This window comes from Babylonia areolata, chromosome 26 (genome assembly GCF_041734735.1).
Source record: "Babylonia areolata isolate BAREFJ2019XMU chromosome 26, ASM4173473v1, whole genome shotgun sequence".
NCBI classification, from domain to species: Eukaryota; Metazoa; Mollusca; class Gastropoda; order Neogastropoda; family Buccinidae; genus Babylonia; species Babylonia areolata.
In genome coordinates this window covers 940,788-966,598 of record NC_134901.1, presented here as the reverse complement: position 1 = coordinate 966,598, position 25,811 = coordinate 940,788, and the positions used below count along the sequence as shown (strand labels likewise).

General features: G+C 42.4%; 3 protein-coding genes across 7 annotated transcripts in view; 1 reads left to right on the top strand and 2 right to left on the bottom strand.

Annotated features, from left to right (window-relative positions):
* LOC143300859 (alanine--tRNA ligase, cytoplasmic-like) overlaps positions 1–985 on the bottom strand; it is a 47,318-nt gene extending 46,333 nt beyond the window's left edge. The window contains exon 1 of one of the 2 annotated variants that reach the window (XM_076614824.1): positions 828–985. The gene's annotated coding sequence lies outside the window, so the exon portion shown is untranslated. Of the gene's footprint in view, positions 1–563; positions 702–827 lie in introns of those variants that run through there. The other variant, XM_076614825.1, reaches the window with a different exon arrangement.
* Positions 986–2,310: 1,325 nt separating this feature from the next.
* Positions 2,311–5,335, top strand: LOC143300483 (H/ACA ribonucleoprotein complex subunit 3-like). The gene is made up of 2 exons (XM_076614191.1): positions 2,311–2,442; positions 4,786–5,335. Exons 1-2 carry the CDS (start codon positions 2,389–2,391, stop codon positions 4,924–4,926), a joined length of 195 nt encoding a protein of 64 aa, XP_076470306.1. The 5' UTR covers positions 2,311–2,388; the 3' UTR covers positions 4,927–5,335.
* A 168-nt stretch (positions 5,336–5,503) lies between these two features.
* Positions 5,504–25,811, bottom strand: part of LOC143300163 (ankyrin repeat and SAM domain-containing protein 6-like) — a 60,201-nt gene continuing 39,893 nt past the window's right edge. For all 4 annotated transcript variants that reach the window (XM_076613710.1, XM_076613712.1, XM_076613713.1 and 1 more), the window contains exons 15-17: positions 24,959–25,026; positions 13,526–13,721; positions 5,504–11,432 (exon numbers count right to left, since the gene is read on the bottom strand). In XM_076613710.1, the coding sequence (XP_076469825.1) occupies positions 11,347–11,432; positions 13,526–13,721; positions 24,959–25,026 (350 nt within the window). In that variant the 3' untranslated portion in view covers positions 5,504–11,346. The remainder of the gene's footprint in view (positions 11,433–13,525; positions 13,722–24,958; positions 25,027–25,811) is intronic.

The following is a 25,811-nucleotide window of genomic DNA, read 5'->3' as shown; positions in this document are numbered from 1 at the left end:
AGTATCAGTCATTCAGTGGCAGGTATAGGAAAAAGGTGAAAAATAGAACCAGGAATATTTCTGTGTTGTAAGCAAGGTTCTCTTCTTTCAAAAAACATTCACAAGACAGTTCTTTTTATGACCATTTGCTATTTGTCCAAAATAACCATATGTCTTTCCACTATGTGTGTGTATGTGAATGTCCATACATGCATACATACAACACATGTGCAAGCATTCACATTCTGACATATGTTTGCAAGTGTAATAAATACTCATTCTGGCAAGAAAAATACACTATCACTGGTTATCTACCGTCACAGTTGTGTTTGAACGACCAAACTTTTAGTACTGCATCAAACCGTCTGTCACTCATCAGTGCACGGTTGCGTCATCCAGTACTGCCACTGTTTTGAATGATGAGCAGCCTCTCAATGCCCATGACAACAGTTCCTGATCTGTCAGTCGGTGATTGTTTGCGGTCCACTGGATACCGGCACGTATGTGTCAAAGAATGAAGAACTAAACCTGCCAGCTGCGCGTTCTGTTTCACCCGTGACATAAATATATCTCAGTTGTTTTACCTGCTCCAGAGTGGGAGTTGTTTTTGAAATGTTCGACACAAACCGCTTGGCTCACCAACCACGGTTGAATGATTGCGGGAAGTTGCTTGTCTGTCAGCCGTCTGCTATAAAACTGAAAGAAGTCTGATGCAACCTTTCGCAACCTCAATAAATGACCACAAAATGGGAATGTCACAACATCAATATGTCACAGCATTGCATTATTACTGTAAGTGCTCTAATATCAGCACAAAAGCCAAAAATAATTGGTCACTCTCTACTTACTAGCAGAAGTCCGTCACAGCCCCGCAGAACCGCTTGCTGAGCGACTGCTTGCTCACTCGCCAATGTGACGAGCTTACGGTGCGTCTTACAAATGTTTACCCAACAAAAGATTATCACGCAAAATAAACAGCGATTTTATGTTATATATTCATGAGAAAACAGTCCTTTTCGTTGTTGTTTTTAATGCAGTGACATGATTTGTCTGTCTTCGAAACTTCATTCTGTGTAAATTGTATTTATCTGAGTTGCAAGGTTTACATCAGTTTTGTAATGCGTCCCTATTTTTACGTAGGGTGAGTGAATAAACTGAGACACCCTATTACCGTAAACGACGTAGTCGCAAAAGGACTTGATCACAGTGTATCCATATTGATATGATAATTTCATTGATCGCAAATATTGAAACGTCCAATTATTTCAATATCATTGTTTCCCAGACTTGAACTCAGTGTTCATTGGAGATGAGAGAGTGAAGTGGTTAGGCTGGAAATAGCCACACGTGGTGAAGGATCAACCTCCCAAATGCAAAAACATAAAAAATACAGTATGCAAAGTGACAGAAACAAAAATTAATGGATATTATTATGTGTGTTTTGTTAATGTGTTTCGTGGCAGTGCGCACTCGCGCGTGTGTGTATGTGTGTCCGTGTGTGGGGAGGGGGGGCGGAGGGGGGCATCAGGCACATGCGTGTGAGAGAAAGAGAGAGAAAGAGGGAGAAAGGGGGTACTTGGCATTGTTTCGAATGTTCCTCTCAAACCTTGCTCTGTCCCTCAAACAAATATGATTGTTTCTTTATAAACTCTTTTTTTTTTCTTTTCAGATATCAAAACACGAGATTCAATTTATTGAAAGCCAGAAATAAAGTTATCTGAAAACCTTTGTCTTTATTATATTTGGTAATACCATTTTTTTCTGTTCTTTGATTTCGTTTGAATAAAATTAGCAAAATTAAGTATATACCTGCTTATAAAAGTCCATTGATTTTGTCAGTCTTTGCCTCCATATTCATATAACAGAAGGTGGCGTTGGTAAGATTGGAAGTGATGAAGTAGGTTTTGCTATGGTTCTTGAAGGATTTGGATCAGCTTATGACCAACAATTACTAATTTTGACACAACCTAAATTTGACTCAACTAAGGCAGCAGTAGAAGCATTTATAGTAACTGTTTTACAGCTTTCTGAACAGTGTCTGTTTCCATTCTGTTAAATATCTTATTTTACTTTGATATCATCTTCTCAACATCACAAAACAAAAAGCACATCGACGATGTAGGGAGAGAACCACTAAAATCTTAAACTTTTTCTTCTTACGATAGAATGCAAATTAAGAAAGTGAACTGTTAATATTTATGAAAGGCTTTGCGCTGTCCGGATTACTCACATATAATTTACTGCGGAAAGAAACAAAATCAAAGGCAGGACTTTTCGCGGGAAAGAAATGTAACTATGGTGTGAGACCAAACAGATTTTTGGAAATCTCGTGCCAAGTCTCGCTTGTGATTTAGAAGACACGTGCTTCCTGTCGCTTTTGACCAGTTGAGAATCCAGAATTCTGCAACAATGTATATGATGTACTATTTGGACGACCAGGGCAAACGGGTTTACACTTTGAAGGTAAGTGTTTTTCATCCAGAGTTTGCACACTGGACTATTTCAATCACAAAGATTGAAAGAACACATGGCTGGCCACCTGAGACTACCTATCAAGCTGCACCACTCACAACCAGTTGCCTAGTTAATTGGTAGCGAAAAAATCAGAATGTTGTCTTTGGCAAATCATCGTGTAAAATAAAGAATTGTAAGACTGTTAGACTCACGTTTTTCAGTTTGAATATTCCCTGTATAAATTTGAGGCAGATTATGTAAAATGTATCATGTTTAAAACCAATGGCAGCAACACAGTGCATTATTTCCCTTTCAGTCAGCCACCCATTTTATTTAGCAGAGCTGTCGTCTACATTGCTAGTCCTGATGCATGAACACTGCACTTTGCATGTCTTCAGTAATATATATAAATAAAGGGGTATATTGCATAGTCTTACTGTATTATTGTATCACAGCTGGGTGTGGCCAGCTACATTGTTTGTATAATTACAAAATACTATTGATACTATTATGGTAAAGAAGAAAGAAGTCAAGTTTGTAATGTTCTTATGCATAGACAGAATCAGAATGTTCATTTTTGCAGTCAGCAGTTCTCACTTGCACTGCACAAGACCTTCCGGACTTTCCCTTCATTCCACATCACTTTATCAATTTTGTCAGTGGTTGACTGCCAGTGAGCCCAATGCTGAGGTGACCAAGTAAGGTTTTAAATACTCTTGAGACCCATTATTTATTATGATTCTGCATGTGCAACTCCGGCTGTGCAAGGTTGGATCTAAGTCAGTGTACCACTTTAGTTGTCCTGGTCACAAAACAGCTGAAACTGTTTCTACTTTCTTTATTCTGCTATTAGTGTGTTATGAGTTTTAAATGTTTCTATTGACTGAATTTTCACAATGTATTCATAAATACTGTACCACTTTTCAGGTTATTCATCCAAAACTGTTTTTAAAATATATATCAGTGGATTATTGACCAGTGTCTTGTTCATATGTATATCCAAGGCATGTGATAAAACACATAGAATAAATTATAGAACAAACTTTTACTTATCCTTATTTGAAAGTGACTCTTCTGTTTATCCTTATTTGAAAGTGACTGTATTTAATTCTAATAGTTTTTTTTTTAGGGAGCAACACAATGTAATATTATATCAAGAGTTATTCCAACACATTCATCCTCATTTAAAGGGGACCACACAGTGGAATAGCATCATGCTGTGTCTAAAATTAAAACCTGGCAAATGGGTGAATAGCTACAGAACCATACATTGTACTAAACATATCTACACATTAAACTAAAGCAATTATTTTATTTAAACTTTCGGTCCGGCACAACACAGGATACCACCATATTGGGTCTGGCTTTCTAGAAGGGAAACAGAAAGAGGTCAATTGTGACATCAGATGGACTGTGTTCAAAGCTAACTTCAGGACTGCTCTGTTTAGAACTGTGAGAAGTGACTGATGTTGTGTGATTCAAATTGCAGGCCCATCACATTCATCATTTTCAAAAGCTGCGACTGTCAGTCAGATAGTCAGATCATTGTCTCTGCAACTTGTGCTATCTTTGGACACACAAATGTGTTGGAAAACAGTTTCACAATCTTTTCAAAATTGCGGCCTCCATGACTACTCGAAGCATCACATTTAAGTAAAGCCTTTGCTCAAGATACACACTTAGTTAAAAAGTATTGAACAAGCCATAAGTACTTAAAATCAATGTATATCAGCTGATAAAGCCAAACCACTTCATGTTCATGTTCCCATCAAACTATAAAGTATATATCACTTATTATCAGTCTAAATTTTGTTCTTATGCACGAAAGTTATGCAATGATATAAGGCCCATGATGCAACCAACATTGAACAAACTTTTTTCTTTTTTTTTATCTCTAGGCTTATTTTGGGAAAAATAAATCATTTAATGTAATTATCTTATAATAATACTAATGTTGTGGTCTTAGTTTCTAGAGTTGCTGTGGCAGAATCCGTCAGACATTGGACTTCTGATCCCGTGATCAGGGTTCGAGGTCCTGTTTTGACTTGTTGTGTCCTTGGAAAAGGCACTCTCATTTTCCTCAGGCCAGCCAGGTGTGCATAGGTACCAGACTTTGGTTAGGGATGGTGAAGACAGTGGAGGAGAGGATTGGGCCCCACTTTCCTGAGCTAGGTTAAGGCTTAGACACCATGAATATTAACTCCAATAACTGGCTGCCCAATGGCCATAAAAGGCTAAGGGACCTTTGACCTTAGTTTTTTAGGGACCTTACTTTTTGAGGGATTGACATTATGTCGAGATCTTAGTTTTTTAGGTAAAAGAATGGTTTGTTTTGTTCTTGTGTTGGTGCAGAAGGTGGACCCCAATGGAAGGCCCACACTGTCGGCGCACCCTGCGAGGTTCTCGCCCGACGACAAATTCTCTGCTGAGCGCATCACCATCAAAAAACGGTTTGGAATCCTTCTGACCATGACTCCCAAGCCAGCCATGTAAATCCTCCATACCTCCGCACAGCTGACTTCTGGTTCTGGCACTGGCAGTCCTCCGTGAGATGTGGCAACACTGATCTGAACATGTGGACACCAGTTAGAGTGAACTGTGACGCTATCTGACACTGGAAGGACTGATGAATCAATGTACGAGAACCAGATTTGATGAAATGTGTTTACACCCTTTGTTGTTGTTGTTTTGTTTTTACTTGTGGTACACGTAGTAGAAATTCAAGACTGCAACTAAATGTGTGTGTGTGTTGAGCAAGAGAGAGTGCTGTCAGAAGCAGTCAAGACTGCATCTTGTACAAGTGTTGAGTGTATGAAGAGAGAGAGAGAGAGAGACACAAGTCTAACCAGCATATTTGTGACAATTGGGTTTTGATAATAAAGGTGGTTTTGTTTGCCTATTATTTGGTGTGTGTGTATATATTCATTAATTGTTTGAAGAGATGTTGATCCACAATTTTTTTTCGCCAAATATTATCCACTTATTAAACACACACACACACACACACACACACACACACACACATGCGTGCGCACTATCTCTTGCTAGTCTCCAATCAAGGAACAAATAGTTTCGGTTGAATCAACCCTTCAACAATTCTATGGTTTATTTCTTTCACACTTGATCAGATGACTGCTTTGAATTAAAATACTTTTGAAAACAAAAATAGAATTATGATTTATCACATTCTGGACATTTGAACAAATCAGATTTTCTTGTTCAAATGAAATAAAACTATTGCCCACATGTCTTAACTAAGTTTACACAAATTTACCACTCATAAATGCACCTCTTATGTGACACTGTATGGATTTACTCAGAAAAGATGATTTGTTATTATAACAACACAAAGACCATCTGGTCCTTTACAAAGTCTCAAAATCAATATTAAAAAACAAACTGTAAAACCAGAAAGATGGACGGATGGGATTAAAAAAGAAAAAAAAAGTTTGCATCAAACTAGATAAAAAAGAAAAAGAAAAAAAAAGTTTGCATTAACAAAGAAACTTTATTTTTTAAGCAAAGCTTATGCTGTTCCACAGGAAAAAAAGAAAGCTAATACATACAACAGAATTAAATGAAACAGTGCATTTATGTTCCTATCAGACTGAGTTTCAGTTTCAGTAGCTCAAGGAGGCGTCACTGCGTATAATCAGACTTGCTCTGTTATTGTGTTAAAAATTAAAACATAAAAACTGATGCAGTCTGATATTCATGAAATGTGACATGAAAGAAAATAGTATCCATGCAGCCATCTACAAGATTACTATTGAAAAAAAAAGCGGGGGGGGGGGGGGGGGATTGAAACCAGTGAATTTCAGAAACGATGGTAAAGAAATTGCTGTTTATGAAAGCTGGCGAGATTAAGAAAATTTACCTAACTGGTACTATCTCTGCTTAGTGCCATTTCATCCCTCCCTGCCCTCGCTGTCTTTAGAACCATACCCGATGAGGAAAATAAGTATACAGAACTGCAACCTTTGGGAGCAGCCTAGTCAGGAAAATCCAGACAGATTTACCAAGGCATCCACATGTAACAGCTGTGACTGCAAGACACGGGCACAAATAAATGATCTGTTGCAGAGGAAAATAGGGCAGCTATAAGCATATGTGCCTAACAATTCAGAATAGCTGTATTTGTTGTGGAAAAACGTAAAAATCAGTGACTTTTAATGTTAAAGGCTCAGACTGTTATGGAGGGAGAAAAAAAAATGGGGGCACCATATTTCATGGGTGGACAAACATGACGGTTGATGACAAGCATAAACTCTAACAGAGTGCACATTTGCACAAGTCCATAACCCACTACGAAAGAGCCCAAGTTTGTTTTTTATGGGGTGGGGGGGGCTGTAGAGAAAGGACGCTCAACTGAAAAAACAGCAAGCTTTCACAAGCATAACTTAGACGCCAATCAAGAAGATTAAGATTAACACTAAACCTAGCCACAACCCCCGCCCCCACCCCCCCAAAAAACTGCACATTTGCAAAAGTCCATAATTGGCTATGAAAGAGTCCAAATTTATTTGTTGTTTTTTTAAGAGCAAGGGGACTCAACTGAAAAAATGGCAAATTGTCGTAAGCAAAACTTAGACCGATCAAGATCAACGGTGAACCTTGCCTCAAAAAACCACCAAAATTAATGCTGTCAGCCCTCCATGAACTGCGCCACGTTTACATGGGCAGAAAGTGGAAAATAGTGATCTGTGCAAGTGCATATTCTCCATCAGTCATGGTGTTGTGATGACTGCAACACACACTAGTAATTCCAAATCTGTACATATAATCTGATGGTAAGATTTTGGGGTTGGTATGTTCACACTTCTCAACTGGACATGGTCCAAACAAAAAGGAATCCTGCGCCTTTGGGTTTGTCTTTCGTTTGTTTAGTTTTTTCAAACCAGCCCCTGCTTTCCTGGCAATATTTATGAACTAGACTGCTCTTCGGCAAGAAAACATCAAATTTCAGAATGTAAGATCTAGACATCTGACAAGTCATTTCTGCCTGTACTACAAATGGAACTGCACAGCATCAAAACAATTTGGAGTTTCTTGCTGAATGAAGACAATCCCGACACAGGTCTGATAAAGTGAACCTTCCAAGGATAAAAGCAAATGTGTGGATAGAAAAAAAAACATAGTATGTTCCACAAAATGGCTGTTACAAAACCACCCAAATACTGAATATTACATGAAAATTGCGTAAAGTTGATCAAATATGGACGGAAAGTGAATACTGATATCAATGTGTCATAAAATGTGGACGGAAAATGATACATGTAATGAACAGCAGCAGCAACATGAAAAATTCAGATTCAAAAATTGTCAGAACAGGCCTTCCCCAAAACAAAATATAAAAATAACAGCTTCCAAAAAGCAAATGACTGCATCTTTTGCAAATGAAACATTTTCATTTTATCATTTAAATATTCTCACATCTCCTTGTCACTGTTAGTGCTACTTTCTCAAAAAGAAACCAAAAAAAAACTGTTTTGCAAACACAATGATTATTATCATAAAACAATCATCTCTCACTAACTGTACTGATCTGGAATGAAAAACTGACCACATTCAAACAAACCACTATTCAATAATCACCGTCATACCACACTGAGAATTAAAAACAGAAATTCAGGCAACCATCAAAATATTCACAATATCATATTGAGAAAAATGGCAATGACTTAGTTTGTGGTTTGGCATTGCATCACTTTACGTTGCAGACCATTCAGTTTCAGCTCCAATTCAAATATTGAGTGATGCCCATAACATTTTATGCTGAAAAGTCCTGCAGCTGAACAAATTTTGGTTTCACTTCAGCAGAACAAGGGGAGCAAACTGTAGTCAACTTCTCTGAAGCATTGTTGGGATTCATTCTCAATTTGATTTTCGTCATCCTCAAGAATTGACGTGAGGCCAGTAAACAAGCTTTTCAGTCCTTCAGACATGTTCCATGTCAAAGCATGTCAAGCTTTTCAGTCCTTCAGACATATTCCATGTCAAAGCATGTCATTTCCCTCTCTTCTCCCCAACCCTCACCCCAGAACTTCATGACTCTAGCTGATCAGTCAGGTTGTGGATGTGTATGGGAGTTCACCCCAGAACTTCATGACTCTAGCTGATCAGTCAGGTTGTGGATGTGTATGGGAGTTCACCCCAGAACTTCATGACTCTAGCTGTTCAGTCAGGTTGTGGATGTGTATGGGAGTTCACCCCAGAACTTCATGACTCTAGCTGATCAGTCAGGTTGTGGATGTGTATGGGAGATTACCCCAGAACTTCATGACTCTAGCTGATCAGTCAGGTTGTGGATGTGTATGGGAGTTCACCCCAGAACTTCATGACTCTAGCTGATCAGTCAGGTTGTGGATGTGTATGGGAGTTCACCCCAGAACTTCATGACTCTAGCTGATCAGTCAGGTTGTGGATGTGTATGGGAGATTACCCCAGAACTTCAGGACTCTAGCTGATCAGTCAGGTTGTGGATGTGTATGGGAGTTCACCCCAGAACTTCATGACTCTAGCTGATCAGTCAGGTTGTGGATGTGTATGGGAGATTACCCCAGAACTTCATGACTCTAGCTGATCAGTCAGGTTGTGGATGTGTATGGGAGATTACCCCAGAACTTCAGGACTCTAGCTGATCAGTCAGGTTGTGGATGTGTATGGGAGATTGGGGATAACTGTAACACCACTGAAATGGCATGGATGATGGGGCAGCAAGAAAATTTCAAGCCTTTAAGGGGGGACAATTTATTCATGTCACATTTAATGTGTAACATGAAATGTGCTGATCTGTGAGTTCTGCAAAAAAAGAAAGAAAAAACACAATGAGGAAGTTTGTGTATCATTCTACTTAAAGTGTTTACACTGTGAAATGCCGAGAGTGGCTGAGTGAAACGTAACAAAAGGTTCACACTGCAAGCTGCAATTTGGAACAGAGAAAGAAAATGGGGGAAATAATGCACACATGACTCAGTGGCCCCACACCTCATCCGGAAAGATGAAGAGAAAATAAGAGATAGAACTTCTTCATGCACACAACTTCAAGCTGATATTACCTGGTACCACTGGCCCAAGTTGTGTGCCATTCTCTATGGTTATTTCATTTTGGATTTGTTTTGTTTATAACTATTCAATACGTGCTTTTCCTTATATCTGGTTTTCACAACCAAAGCATAAAACTGACTCAAGAAGGCCAATTCTTTCCCATCTCATCATGCAACATCAATTAAAACTGATGGCTAACGCAAGCTTTCTTGCACTTGGACAAACTGAAGAGCCCACATGCAGTTGTGTGCAGGGTAAAGATTCAAAAGTACCATTGTTGTTCTTGGCCAAAATCAGATGACAATCCCCTTCCTGATATGAAAGAAAATCCCTCTGTGCCAACAATGATGCCTGAAGCATACACAAGATACTTTTCTCTCATGGCTTCACACCACACAGCAGCAGCTGAGCTCACTCCTGTCCCATCACACAGCATGACAATCACCACCATTCTCTCTGTCCACACTGCTCATTGCCCATCACACAGCATGACAATCACCACCATTCTCTCTGTCCACACTACTCATTGCCCATCACACAGCATGACAATCACCACCATTCTCTCTGTCCACACTGCTCATCACACAGCATGACAATCACCACCATTCTCTCTGTCCACATTGCTCATTGCCCATCACACAGCATGACAATCACCACCATTCTCTCTGTCCACATTGCTCATTGCCCATCACACAGCATGACAATCACCACCATTCTCTCTGTCCACACTGCTCACTGCCCATCACACAGCATGACAATCACCACCATTCTCTCTGTCCACACTGCTCATTGCCCATCACACAGCATGACAATCACCACCATTCTCTCTGTCCACACTGCTCACTGCCCATCACACAGCATGACAATCACCATTCTCTCTGTCCACATTGCTCATTGCCCATCACACAGCATGACAATCACCACCATTCTCTCTGTCCACACTGCTCATTGCCCATCACACAGCATGACAATCACCACCATTCTCTCTGTCCACACTGCTCACTGCCCATCACACAGCATGACAATCACCATTCTCTCTGTCCACACTACTCATTGTCCATCACACAGCATGACAATCACCATTCTCTCTGTCCACACTGCTCATTGCCCATCACACAGCATGACAATCACCACCATTCTCTCTGTCCACACTGCTCATTGCCCATCACACAGCATGACAATCACCACCATTCTCTCTGTCCACACTGCTCACTGCCCATCACACAGCATGACAATCACCACCATTCTCTCTGTCCACACTGCTCATTGTCCATCACACAGCATGACAATCACCACCATTCTCTCTGTCCACACTGCTCATTGCCCATCACACAGCATGACAATCACCACCATTCTCTCTGTCCACATTGCTCATTGCCCATCACACAGCATGACAATCACCACCATTCTCTCTGTCCACACTGCTCATTGCCCATCACACAGCATGACAATCACCACCATTCTCTCTGTCCACATTGCTCACTGCCCATCACACAGTATCCTCCACACACACTCCCCTGTGATACTCTGAAAGTCAGATGAACACAAACTGGGATGCATTTCACTGTCATGTGAACATTCAAAACACTTGCCCGAGTGGCCATGATTTCCAAAACATGGCTGTACTGAATGAATTATCATGTCATCATTATCTCCCATGTTAAAGTATTCTCTCATGTGATCCGCCAGACAAGTTTACTACCAATGTAGTCAGAGATGATTAAAACCCGCTTACTATCCAGCACAACTGTCACACATCTGGCAATCTGCTGGTGTGGAGAAACAGGCATTCAACTCGAATCTGACACCAGGCCAGCGTATGACACAGGAAAAGCTGTCTGCACACACTGGTGGGCGCTCCAGGTGCTAGGATGACCTAGACTTGGCACTGGGTAAATGAGGATCAGGTTCGTCCTGGATGTTCCAGCTCATAAGGTTGTCGTTCTCCGTCCCTGTAAAAATCCAACAACAAATAATGGATGATCACTTGCTGCAAACTGATTGATTCGTATGGATACTTGAACTGATTGATTGATATAAAGGTGACAATACCAATCAGTCTTACAAATCACAATAACTCTTTACCAGCTACCATACAGCAATTTCTTTTGAGAGATAATAAAGCTAACTGAACTGACAATTCAGCTGAATCTCAGATTGTTATCAACAAGCTAAAATAAAGAAGCAAAAGTAAAAATGAACATAAAAGCAACAAATCCAATATGGAAGAAAAGCAAAGTCCACTACAACATGGAAAGATCACAACATCAACTGCAAAAGGTGCTCAGTGTCTGGGTCCTCCACAAGGGAGGCAATGACTGAAGTAACTGTTCACTGGTCAAGTTTCTCCACATTCTGGATATGTACAGAATGTTTTCCGTACTTACAATCATACAGTTTTAACATACTCATATTTCAGTGGTGTCTCACCACCTTCATGACCAAAACTGACAAAAGAAAGCCTTGGGTTGGACAGACAGTGAGTGATTGTTAAGGAGCATGGGGCTGTCTACAACATTCAATGCACTGACTGTGAGGACCACTAAACTGGGGAAACTGAGAGAGCACTGGGCAAACTTTCTTATGAGGAAGATCTAACCACAGCAAATTCGCCAGACCATCACTCAGCATACAGGATCACACGACGACCTACTGACCATGAAGAAACAAAAACTGAAATGGTATGGTCATACCACAAGATCAAAAGCCTTGCCAAAGTCATCCTCCAAGGAACAGCAGAGGGGAAGAGAAGAAGAGGCAGACAAAGGAAAACATGGTCTGACAACACTGAAGAGAGGACAGGGTTGACATCTGCTGAGACACAATCAATCACACATGATCATCCACAGTTTCACTTCCTTTTCAGTTTCACTTTCTCAAGGAGGCGTCACTGCATTCGGACAAATCCATACACGCTACACCACATCTGTTGAGCAGATGCCTGACCAGCAGCATAACCCAACGCGCTTAGTCAGGCCTTGAGTGCATGCTTACATATTTGTGTACCTATGAAAGTGGATTTCATTTTACGTAATTTCGCCAGAGGACAACACTCTCGTTGCCATGGGTTCTTTTTCAGTGCGCCAAGTGCGTGCTGCACACGGGACCTCGGTTTATCGTCTCATCCGAAAGACTAGACGCTCAGTTTGATTTTCCAGTCAAACTTGGGAGAAAGGGCGAGAGCGGGATTCAAACCCACACCCTCACGGACTCTCTGTATTGTCATCCACAATGAAGGCTAGTGCACGAGTCAATACTGCAGTGTCCCGACGACTCCCCACGGAGCTAGGGACCAAGACCAGGCAACCAGAAGTGACCCTGCTTTCTTCCTAATCTGCTTTTCACACAATCATAGCACTGGCCTGGAAGGGATATGCCGTGCACAGAAGCCCATTTCTGGAGGAGGAAGACACAAGATGCTGTCCAAATCAAGACAAGAAAGCCAGGCCTCAACCGTGACACTGGCCTGGAACTCCCCCCAATTTATGACAGTCTGTGGAAACCCCACAGTTGGGCGCCTGTGGCCAGGCAACTGTAATACAGCCATCAACTGGGAACTGGGTTCACTCACTGTCTGTCCAACCCAAGACTTTCCTGTGTCAGTTTTACTGAGGAATGAGGTGAGAGACCACTGAAATATACTTTTAGGTAATTTGGAACTTTTGAGTCTGAGTAAGGAAAAGTTTCTTTTGCAGACATTACTTTCTACTTTATCCCTGCGGGACAACAGGCTCACCACCCTACCCACACTGCCCGCACCCTCGCCCCTCCCCCAACCCCTCACAGCCAACAGTCAGTTGTTCAGTGTACATTTCTCAAGGATGCATGGCTGCGTTTGACAAATCCATATGACACACCACGTCTGCTAGGCACATGTCTGAACAGCAGCACAACCCAGCATGTTAGTCAGGCCCTGGGAAAAAGGTATATCTATGTATTTGTGTTATATATTTGTGTAACTATCAGAGTGAATTTTTCTGCTGCAGACTTTTGCCGGTGGACAAACAACACTCTCACTACCATGACAGATGGGAAGGTGACTCACCAAGTTCAGAGGAGGTGCGTGCCTTGAGAGTGGTGTTGAAGGAGGTCATGGTGTCCACAAACTGCTGCCTCTCTCGCCCCTTGCCTGAGTTCAGCTCCCGGATGGCCTTCAGGATCTGGCGGCGGGAATCCACGTTGGGGATGCCCAGCTCCTTCAGGTCCTCATCCGTCAGCGTCAGAAAGGCCTCCATGTCCACCTGCCACCAGTCCACAGGGGGAGGGGAGGAGTGGGGGGAGGTGTTAAGACAAAGACAAGACAAGACAAAATCTTTATTAACGAGGGTAATAGATAAGCAAGTAACATGCTTTTTTACATCAAGCCCTCGCCCTAAAGAGGGAATAAAGCTAAAAAAAGCAAAAATGAGCAAATGAGTGTTAAAGATCCCATGGCCTTTAACAGCCATAAGGGCAGTGAATTCACATCCCACTGAGTCTAGGACTCGGCATAGCAAGGTGGGGCGGGGCCCTATCCTCTCCTTACGCCGTTTTAACCTTTCCCCATTTAAGTTACCCATTTACACCTGGGTAGAGTGAGGAAATCAAAATGCCTTTCCCAGCACATGACAGCATGCCAAAACAAAGCCTTGAATCCTGATTTCTGGTGAACACATGATCAAAGTCCAACGCTTAACAGACTGCCATGACGCCTTGTGGGGGTATTGTTTTCTGTTGTTTTTCTGTCTGTTCAGAACAATGACAGCACACTTTCTTCATTTTGTTCATGTAACAGCAACAGTACATTTCATTCAATCAGTGATAATCCAGTTCAAGTCATGGTCAGACAGGAACAACAACGGGGTGGTTAAAACAGTCATGGTCAGACAGGAACAACAACGGAGTGGTTAAAACAGTCATGGTCAGACAGGAACAACAACGGAGTGGTTAAAACAGTCATGGTCAGACAGGAACAACAACGGAGTGGTTAAAACAGTCATGGTCAGACAGGAACAACAACAACGGAGTGGTTAAAACAGTCATGGTCAGACAGGAACAACAACGGAGTGGTTAAAACAGTCATGGTCAGACAGGAACAACAACGGAGTGGTTAAAACAGTCATGGTCAGACAGGAACAACAACAACGGAGTGGTTAAAACAGTCATGGTCAGACAGGAACAACAACGGAGTGGTTAAAACAGTCATGGTCAGACAGGAACAACAACGGAGTGGTTAAAACAGTCATGGTCAGACAGGAACAACAACGGAGTGGTTAAAACAGTCATGGTCAGACAGGAACAACAACGGAGTGGTTAAAACAGTCATGGTCAGACAGGAACAACAACGGAGTGGTTAAAACAGTCATGGTCAGACAGGAACAACAACGGAGTGGTTAAAACAGTCATGGTCAGACAGGAACAACAATGGAGTGGTTAAAACAGTCATGGTCAGACAGGAACAACAACAACAACGGAGTGGTTAAAACAGTCATGGTCAGACAGGAACAACAACGGAGTGGTTAAAACAGTCATGGTCAGACAGGAACAACAACAACAACGGAGTGGTTAAAACAGTCATGGTCAGACAGGAACAACAACGGAGTGGTTAAAACAGTCATGGTCAGACAGGAACAACAACAACAACGGGGTGGTTAAAACAGTCATGGTCAGATAGGAACAACAACGAGTGGTTAAAACAGTCATGGTCAGACAGGAACAACAACGGAGTGGTTAAAACAGTCATGGTCAGACAGGAACAACAATGGAGTGGTTAAAACAGTCATGGTCAGACAGGAACAACAACAACAACGGGGTGGTTAAAACAGTCATGGTCAGACAGGAACAACAATGGAGTGGTTAAAACAGTCATGGTCAGACAGGAACAACAACAACAACGGAGTGGTTAAAACAGTCATGGTCAGACAAGAACAACAACGGAGTGGTTAAAACAGTCATGGTCAGACAGGAACAACAACGGAGTGGTTAAAACAGTCATGGTCAGACAGGAACAACAACAGAGTGGTTAAAACAGTCATGGTCAGACAGGAACAACAACAGAGTGGTTAAAACAGACATGGTCAGACAGGAACAACATCAACAACGGAGTGGTTAAAACAGTCATGGTCAGACAGGAACAACAACGGAGTGGTTAAAACAGTCATGGTCAGACAGGAACAACAACAACAACGGAGTGGTTAAAACAGTCATGGTCAGACAGGAACAACAACGGAGTGGTTAAAACAGTCATGGTCAGACAGGAACAACAACAGAGTGGTTAAAACAGTCATGGTCAGACAGGAACAACAACAACAACGGAGTGGTTAAAACAGTCATGGTCAGACAGGAACAACAACAACAACGGAGTGGTTAAAACAGTCATGGTCAGACAGGAACAACAACAACAACGGAGTGGTTAAAACAGTCATGGTCAGACAGGAACAACAACAACGGAGTGGTTAAAACAGTCATGGTCAGACAGGAACAACAACAACAACGGAGTGGTTAAAACAGTCATGGTCAGACAGGAACAAACAACAGAGTGGTTAAAACAGTCATGGTCAGACAGGAACAACAACAACAACGGAGTGGTTAAAACAGTCATGGTCAGACAGGAACAACAGCGGAGTGGTTAAAACAGTCATGGTCAGACAGGAACAACAACAACAACGGAGTGGTTAAAACAGTCATGGTCAGATAGGAACAACAATGGAGTGGTTAAAACAGTCATGGTCAGACAGGAACAACAACAGAGTGGTTAAAACAGTCATGGTCAGACAGGAACAACAACAACGGAGTGGTTAAAACAGTCATGGTCAGACAGGAACAACAACAACAACGGAGTGGTTAAAACAGTCATGGTCAGACAGGAACAACAACGGAGTGGTTAAAACAGTCATGGTCAGACAGTAACAACAACAACAACGGAGTGGTTAAAACAGTCATGGTCAGACAGGAACAACAACGGAGTGGTTAAAACAGTCATGGTCAGACAGGAACAACAACGGGGTGGTTAAAACAGTCATGGTCAGACAGGAACAACAACAACAACGGGGTGGTTAAAACAGTCATGGTCAGACAGGAACAACAACGGAGTGGTTAAAACAGTCATGGTCAGACAGGAACAACAACAACAACAGAGTGGTTAAAACAGTCATGGTCAGACAGGAACAACAATGGAGTGGTTAAAACAGTCATGGTCAGACAGGAACAACAATGGAGTGGTTAAAACCGTCATGGTCAGACAGGAACAACAACAACGGAGTGGTTAAAACAGTCATGGTCAGACAGGAACAACAACGGAGTGGTTAAAACAGTCATGGTCAGACAGGAACAACAACGGAGTGGTTAAAACAGTCATGGTCAGACAGAAACAACAACAACAACGGAGTGGTTAAAACAGTCATGGTCAGACAGGAACAACAACGGAGTGGTTAAAACAGTCATGGTCAGACAGGAACAACAACGGAGTGGTTAAAACAGTCATGGTCAGACAGGAACAACAACGGGGTGGTTAAAACAGTCATGGTCAGACAGGAACAACAACAACAACGGGGTGGTTAAAACAGTCATGGTCAGACAGGAACAACAACGGGGTGGTTAAAACAGTCATGGTCAGACAGGAACAACAACGGAGTGGTTAAAACAGTCATGGTCAGACAGGAACAACAACAACAACAGAGTGGTTAAAACAGTTATGGTCAGACAGGAACAACAACGGAGTGGTTAAAACAGTCATGGTCAGACAGGAACAACAACAACAACGGAGTGGTTAAAACAGTCATGGTCAGACAGGAACAACAACAACAACAGAGTGGTTAAAACCGTCATGGTCAGACAGGAACAACAACGGGGTGGTTAAAACAGTCATGGTCAGACAGGAACAACAATGGAGTGGTTAAAACAGTCATGGTCAGACAGGAACAACAATGGGGTGGTTAAAACAGTCATGGTCAGACAGGAACAACAACGGAGTGGTTAAAACAGTCATGGTCAGACAGGAACAACAGCGGAGTGGTTAAAACAGTCATGGTCAGACAGGAACAACAACAACAACGGGGTGGTTAAAACAGTCATGGTCAGACAGGAACAACAACGGAGTGGTTAAAACAGTCATGGTCAGACAGGAACAACAACAGAGTGGTTAAAACAGTCATGGTCAGACAGGAACAACAACAACAACGGAGTGGTTAAAACAGTCATGGTCAGACAGGAACAACAACAACAACGGAGTGGTTAAAACAGTCATGGTCAGACAGGAACAACAACGGAGTGGTTAAAACAGTCATGGTCAGACAGGAACAACAACAACAACGGAGTGGTTAAAACAGTCATGGTCAGACAGGAACAACAACGGAGTGGTTAAAACAGTCATGGTCAGACAGGAACAACAACGGGGTGGTTAAAACAGTCATGGTCAGACAGGAACAACAACAACAACGGAGTGGTTAAAACAGTCATGGTCAGACAGGAACAACAACAACGGAGTGGTTAAAACAGTCATGGTCAGACAGGAACAACAACAACGGAGTGGTTAAAACAGTCATGGTCAGACAGGAACAACAATGGAGTGGTTAAAACAGTCATGGTCAGACAGGAACAACAATGGACTGGTTAAAACAGTCATGGTCAGACAGGAACAACAACGGGGTGGTTAAAACAGTCATGGTCAGACAGGAACAACAACGGAGTGGTTAAAACAGTCATGGTCAGACAGGAACAACAACGGGGTGGTTAAAACAGTCATGGTCAGACAGGAACAACAACAACAACGGGGTGGTTAAAACAGTCATGGTCAGACAGGAACAACAACGGAGTGGTTAAAACAGTCATGGTCAGACAGGAACAACAACAACAACAGAGTGGTTAAAACAGTCATGGTCAGACAGGAACAACAATGGAGTGGTTAAAATAGTCATGGTCAGACAGGAACAACAATGGAGTGGTTAAAACCGTCATGGTCAGACAGGAACAACAACAACGGAGTGGTTAAAACAGTCATGGTCAGACAGGAACAACAACGGAGTGGTTAAAACAGTCATGGTCAGACAGGAACAACAACGGAGTGGTTAAAACAGTCATGGTCAGACAGAAACAACAACAACAACGGAGTGGTTAAAACAGTCATGGTCAGACAGGAACAACAACGGAGTGGTTAAAACAGTCATGGTCAGACAGGAACAACAACGGAGTGGTTAAAACAGTCATGGTCAGACAGGAACAACAACGGGGTGGTTAAAACAGTCATGGTCAGACAGGAACAACAACAACAACGGGGTGGTTAAAACAGTCATGGTCAGACAGGAACAACAACGGAGTGGTTAAAACAGTCATGGTCAGACAGGAACAACAACGGAGTGGTTAAAACAGTCATGGTCAGACAGGAACAACAACGGGGTGGTTAAAACAGTCATGGTCAGACAGGAACAACAACAACAACGGGGTGGTTAAAACAGTCATGGTCAGACAGGAACAACAACGGAGTGGTTAAAACAGTCATGGTCAGACAGGAACAACAACGGGGTGGTTAAAACAGTCATGGTCAGACAGGAACAACAACAACAACAGAGTGGTTAAAACAGTCATGGTCAGACAGGAACAACAATGGAGTGGTTAAAACAGTCATGGTCAGACAGGAACAACAATGGAGTGGTTAAAACCGTCATGGTCAGACAGGAACAACAACAACGGAGTGGTTAAAACAGTCATGGTCAGACAGGAACAACAACGGAGTGGTTAAAACAGTCATGGTCAGACAGGAACAACAACGGAGTGGTTAAAACAGTCATGGTCAGACAGAAACAACAACAACAACGGAGTGGTTAAAACAGTCATGGTCAGACAGGAACAACAACGGAGTGGTTAAAACAGTCATGGTCAGACAGGAACAACAACGGAGTGGTTAAAACAGTCATGGTCAGACAGGAACAACAACGGGGTGGTTAAAACAGTCATGGTCAGACAGGAACAACAACAACAACGGGGTGGTTAAAACAGTCATGGTCAGACAGGAACAACAACGGGTTGGTTAAAACAGTCATGGTCAGACAGGAACAACAACGGAGTGGTTAAAACAGTCATGGTCAGACAGGAACAACAACAACAACGGAGTGGTTAAAACAGTTATGGTCAGACAGGAACAACAACGGAGTGGTTAAAACAGTCATGGTCAGACAGGAACAACAACAACAACGGAGTGGTTAAAACAGTCATGGTCAGACAGGAACAACAACAACAACAGAGTGGTTAAAACCGTCATGGTCAGACAGGAACAACAACGGGGTGGTTAAAACAGTCATGGTCAGACAGGAACAACAATGGAGTGGTTAAAACAGTCATGGTCAGACAGGAACAACAATGGGGTGGTTAAAACAGTCATGGTCAGACAGGAACAACAACGGAGTGGTTAAAACAGTCATGGTCAGACAGGAACAACAGCGGAGTGGTTAAAACAGTCATGGTCAGACAGGAACAACAACAACAACGGGGTGGTTAAAACAGTCATGGTCAGACAGGAACAACAACGGAGTGGTTAAAACAGTCATGGTCAGACAGGAACAACAACAGAGTGGTTAAAACAGTCATGGTCAGACAGGAACAACAACAACAACGGAGTGGTTAAAACAGTCATGGTCAGACAGGAACAACAACAACAACGGAGTGGTTAAAACAGTCATGGTCAGACAGGAACAACAACGGAGTGGTTAAAACAGTCATGGTCAGACAGGAACAACAACAACAACGGAGTGGTTAAAACAGTCATGGTCAGACAGGAACAACAACGGAGTGGTTAAAACAGTCATGGTCAGACAGGAACAACAACGGGGTGGTTAAAACAGTCATGGTCAGACAGGAACAACAACAACAACGGAGTGGTTAAAACAGTCATGGTCAGACAGGAACAACAACAACGGAGTGGTTAAAACAGTCATGGTCAGACAGGAACAACAACAACGGAGTGGTTAAAACAGTCATGGTCAGACAGGAACAACAATGGAGTGGTTAAAACAGTCATGGTCAGACAGGAACAACAATGGAGTGGTTAAAACAGTCATGGTCAGACAGGAACAACAACGGGGTGGTTAAAACAGTCATGGTCAGACAGGAACAACAACGGAGTGGTTAAAACAGTCATGGTCAGACAGGAACAACAACGGGGTGGTTAAAACAGTCATGGTCAGACAGGAACAACAACAACAACGGGGTGGTTAAAACAGTCATGGTCAGACAGGAACAACAACAACAACGGAGTGGTTAAAACAGTCATGGTCAGACAGGAACAACAACAACAACAGAGTGGTTAAAACAGTCATGGTCAGACAGGAACAACAATGGAGTGGTTAAAACAGTCATGGTCAGACAGGAACAACAATGGAGTGGTTAAAACCGTCATGGTCAGACAGGAACAACAACAACGGAGTGGTTAAAACAGTCATGGTCAGACAGGAACAACAACGGAGTGGTTAAAACAGTCATGGTCAGACAGGAACAACAACGGAGTGGTTAAAACAGTCATGGTCAGACAGAAACAACAACAACAACGGAGTGGTTAAAACAGTCATGGTCAGACAGGAACAACAACGGAGTGGTTAAAACAGTCATGGTCAGACAGGAACAACAACGGAGTGGTTAAAACAGTCATGGTCAGACAGGAACAACAACGGGGTGGTTAAAACAGTCATGGTCAGACAGGAACAACAACAACAACGGGGTGGTTAAAACAGTCATGGTCAGACAGGAACAACAACGGGGTGGTTAAAACAGTCATGGTCAGACAGGAACAACAACGGAGTGGTTAAAACAGTCATGGTCAGACAGGAACAACAACAACAACGGAGTGGTTAAAACAGTTATGGTCAGACAGGAACAACAACGGAGTGGTTAAAACAGTCATGGTCAGACAGGAACAACAACAACAACGGAGTGGTTAAAACAGTCATGGTCAGACAGGAACAACAACAACAACAGAGTGGTTAAAACCGTCATGGTCAGACAGGAACAACAACGGGGTGGTTAAAACAGTCATGGTCAGACAGGAACAACAATGGAGTGGTTAAAACAGTCATGGTCAGACAGGAACAACAATGGGGTGGTTAAAACAGTCATGGTCAGACAGGAACAACAACGGAGTGGTTAAAACAGTCATGGTCAGACAGGAACAACAGCGGAGTGGTTAAAACAGTCATGGTCAGACAGGAACAACAACAACAACGGGGTGGTTAAAACAGTCATGGTCAGACAGGAACAACAACGGAGTGGTTAAAACAGTCATGGTCAGACAGGAACAACAACAGAGTGGTTAAAACAGTCATGGTCAGACAGGAACAACAACAACAACGGAGTGGTTAAAACAGTCATGGTCAGACAGGAACAACAACAACAACGGAGTGGTTAAAACAGTCATGGTCAGACAGGAACAACAACGGAGTGGTTAAAACAGTCATGGTCAGACAGGAACAACAACAACAACGGAGTGGTTAAAACAGTCATGGTCAGACAGGAACAACAACGGAGTGGTTAAAACAGTCATGGTCAGACAGGAACAACAACGGGGTGGTTAAAACAGTCATGGTCAGACAGGAACAACAACAACAACAGAGTGGTTAAAACAGTCATGGTCAGACAGGAACAACAACAACGGAGTGGTTAAAACAGTCATGGTCAGACAGGAACAACAACAACGGAGTGGTTAAAACAGTCATGGTCAGACAGGAACAACAATGGAGTGGTTAAAACAGTCATGGTCAGACAGGAACAACAATGGAGTGGTTAAAACAGTCATGGTCAGACAGGAACAACAACGGGGTGGTTAAAACAGTCATGGTCAGACAGGAACAACAACGGAGTGGTTAAAACAGTCATGGTCAGACAGGAACAACAACGGGGTGGTTAAAACAGTCATGGTCAGACAGGAAGAACAACAACAACGGAGTGGTTAAAACAGTCATGGTCAGACAGGAACAACAACGGAGTGGTTAAAACAGTCATGGTCAGACAGGAACAACAACAACAACGGAGTGGTTAAAACAGTCATGGTCAGACAGGAACAACAACGGAGTGGTTAAAACAGTCATGGTCAGACAGGAACAACAACAACAACGGGGTGGTTAAAACAGTCATGGTCAGACAGGAACAACAACGGGGTGGTTAAAACAGTCATGGTCAGACAGGAACAACAACAACGGAGTGGTTAAAACAGTCATGGTCAGACAGGAACAACAACGGAGTGGTTAAAACAGTCATGGTCAGACAGGAACAACAACGGGGTGGTTAAAACAGTCATGGTCAGACAGGAACAACAACAGAGTGGTTAAAACAGTCATGGTCAGACAGGAACAACAACAACAACGGGGTGGTTAAAACAGTCATGGTCAGACAGGAACAACAACGGAGTGGTTAAAACAGTCATGGTCATACAGGAACAACAACAACAACGGGGTGGTTAAAACAGTCATGGTCAGACAGGAACAACAACAGAGTGGTTAAAACAGTCATGGTCAGACAGGAACAACAACAACAACGGAGTGGTTAAAACAGTCATGGTCAGACAGGAACAACAATGGGGTGGTTAAAACAGTCATGGTCAGACAGGAACAACAACAACGGAGTGGTTAAAACAGTCATGGTCAGACAGGAACAACAACAGAGTGGTTAAAACAGTCATGGTCAGACAGGAACAACAACGGGGTGGTTAAAACAGTCATGGTCAGACAGGAACAACAATGGAGTGGTTAAAACAGTCATGGTCAGACAGGAACAACAATGGAGTGGTTAAAACAGTCATGGTCAGACAGGAACAACAACAACAACGGGGTGGTTAAAACAGTCATGGTCAGACAGGAACAACAATGGGGTGGTTAAAACAGTCATGGTCAGACAGGAACAACAACAACAACGGAGTGGTTAAAACAGTCATGGTCAGACAGGAACAACAATGGAGTGGTTAAAACAGTCATGGTCAGACAGGAACAACAACAACAACGGAGTGGTTAAAACAGTCATGGTCAGACAGGAACAACAATGGAGTGGTTAAAACAGTCATGGTCAGACAGGAACAACAACGGGGTGGTTAAAACAGTCATGGTCAGACAGGAACAACAACAACGGAGTGGTTAAAACAGTCATGGTCAGACAGGAACAACAACGGAGTGGTTAAAACAGTCATGGTCAGACAGGAACAACAACAACAACGGAGTGGTTAAAACAGTCATGGTCAGACAGGAACAACAACGGAGTGGTTAAAACAGTCATGGTCAGACAGGAACAACAACGGAGTGGTTAAAACAGTCATGGTCAGACAGGAACAACAACAACAACGGAGTGGTTAAAACAGTCATGGTCAGACAGGAACAACAACAACAACGGAGTGGTTAAAACAGTCATGGTCAGACAGGAACAACAACGGAGTGGTTAAAACAGTCATGGTCAGACAGGAACAACAACGGAGTGGTTAAAACAGTCATGGTCAGACAGGAACAACAACGGAGTGGTTAAAACAGTCATGGTCAGACAGGAACAACAACAACAACGGGGTGGTTAAAACAGTCATGGTCAGACAGGAACAACAACGGAGTGGTTAAAACAGTCATGGTCAGACAGGAACAACAATGGAGTGGTTAAAACAACAACGGAGTGGTTAAAACAGTCATGGTCAGACAGGAACAACAACGGGGTGGTTAAAACAGTCATGGTCAGACAGGAACAACAACAGCGTGGTTAAAACAGTCATGGTCAGACAGGAACAACAACGGAGTGGTTAAAACAGTCATGGTCAGACAGGAACAACAACAACAACGGGGTGGTTAAAACAGTCATGGTCAGACAGGAACAACAACGGAGTGGTTAAAACAGTCATGGTCAGACAGGAACAACAACGGAGTGGTTAAAACATCAGATGTTCAATCAGTACATGTCATTCAATCAGTGATAATCAGACAGGAACAACAACGGAGTGGTTAAAACATCAGATGTTCAATCAGTACATGTCATTCAATCAGTGATAATCAGATAGGAACAGCAACTGAGTGGACAAAACATCAGATGTTCAATCTGAGCATCCTGGGTTTGAGACCTGGTCAGGAAAAACTGTACACATCAAAGATTGTGTAACTGATGTCAGTATCCAGTGGGTTATTGCAAAACAAACATACCCAGCCTGAAAACCCAGGCAAAGGGAGTAAGGCTGCTTATCAGGCATAAATGGTCAGGCAGGTAAAAGCCACACCAGTGAGCACTGGAGTTGCCGCCCACGAACGTCGAAGATGACGACAAAAAAACTGAGGGCAGTGTCAGACATTCAGAAAAATGATACCATTACACAAAATATGCTTAACATGTAAACTGGTATATTTTGCATAAGTTTAGATTTCCACATGCTGATTCAATTCATAAGCACAAAATGCCCTTATCATTCCCACCTTCTTCACAACAATACAAAACAAGAAAACGATTAGAGAGAATGTACTGACAAAAAACAACAACAACAACAACAACTCCAACTCACCTCCTGTTCCTCGAAAATAGGACTGTACTTCTCCAAGGACAACTTCTTCAAAATGTTGGACAGCTCATCTGGAACAAAGCAAAAACTCAAAGGTGAATACACATCCATGTGAAATTTCACATGCATGCATGCGCTCACACACACACACACAACCCACACACACATAAGCAGAACTTTCACATATTACCCCCAGAAATGAAGGATGAATGGACAAAACGAAATAAACACCTACCTCCTACAAAGGTACTATATAATTGACATTATAATCAAAACAATTTAAAGTAACAACAGCAACAACAACAACAATCATAATAATAACAATAATAAAAGAGTCATAAAAAGTGAGACCAACTTATTCCCCCCTTTTGTTTTTTCTTTCTTTGATTTGTTTTTCTTTTAATGATATTTCATCCAATAAGGACTTCTTCAGGCAAACCACTAAAACATTTGTCTAAACAAAGAAACAGTATGACAGCATATACACAATGTAGGAAAAATAAACAGTTTTCTATTTTTTATCGGCCGTAGCTACTTTCGTTTTCTCCGCATAGGCAGGTAGCAGTTTGCACAGGACAGGAATCAGACCCCTGCCGGAGTCTGCACTAGTGGGTCACGGTCAAGTGTGCGTAATTAAAACAGTTTTCTAGTCCAAGGATCTCATTGCCTGTTTACTTTTATCTAAATGTACATGAGGAGTGGCAAGAACCAACCCCAAACATCCACCCCCGCCCCCCCTCCGATACCCCTCCCCTCCCTAATCCCCCGTAACATATCTGCGTGAGTGCATGCGTGTGTGTGTGTGGTTTGATACTATCCATTTACATCAAAACTGCTCATGTCTAAATCATACAGT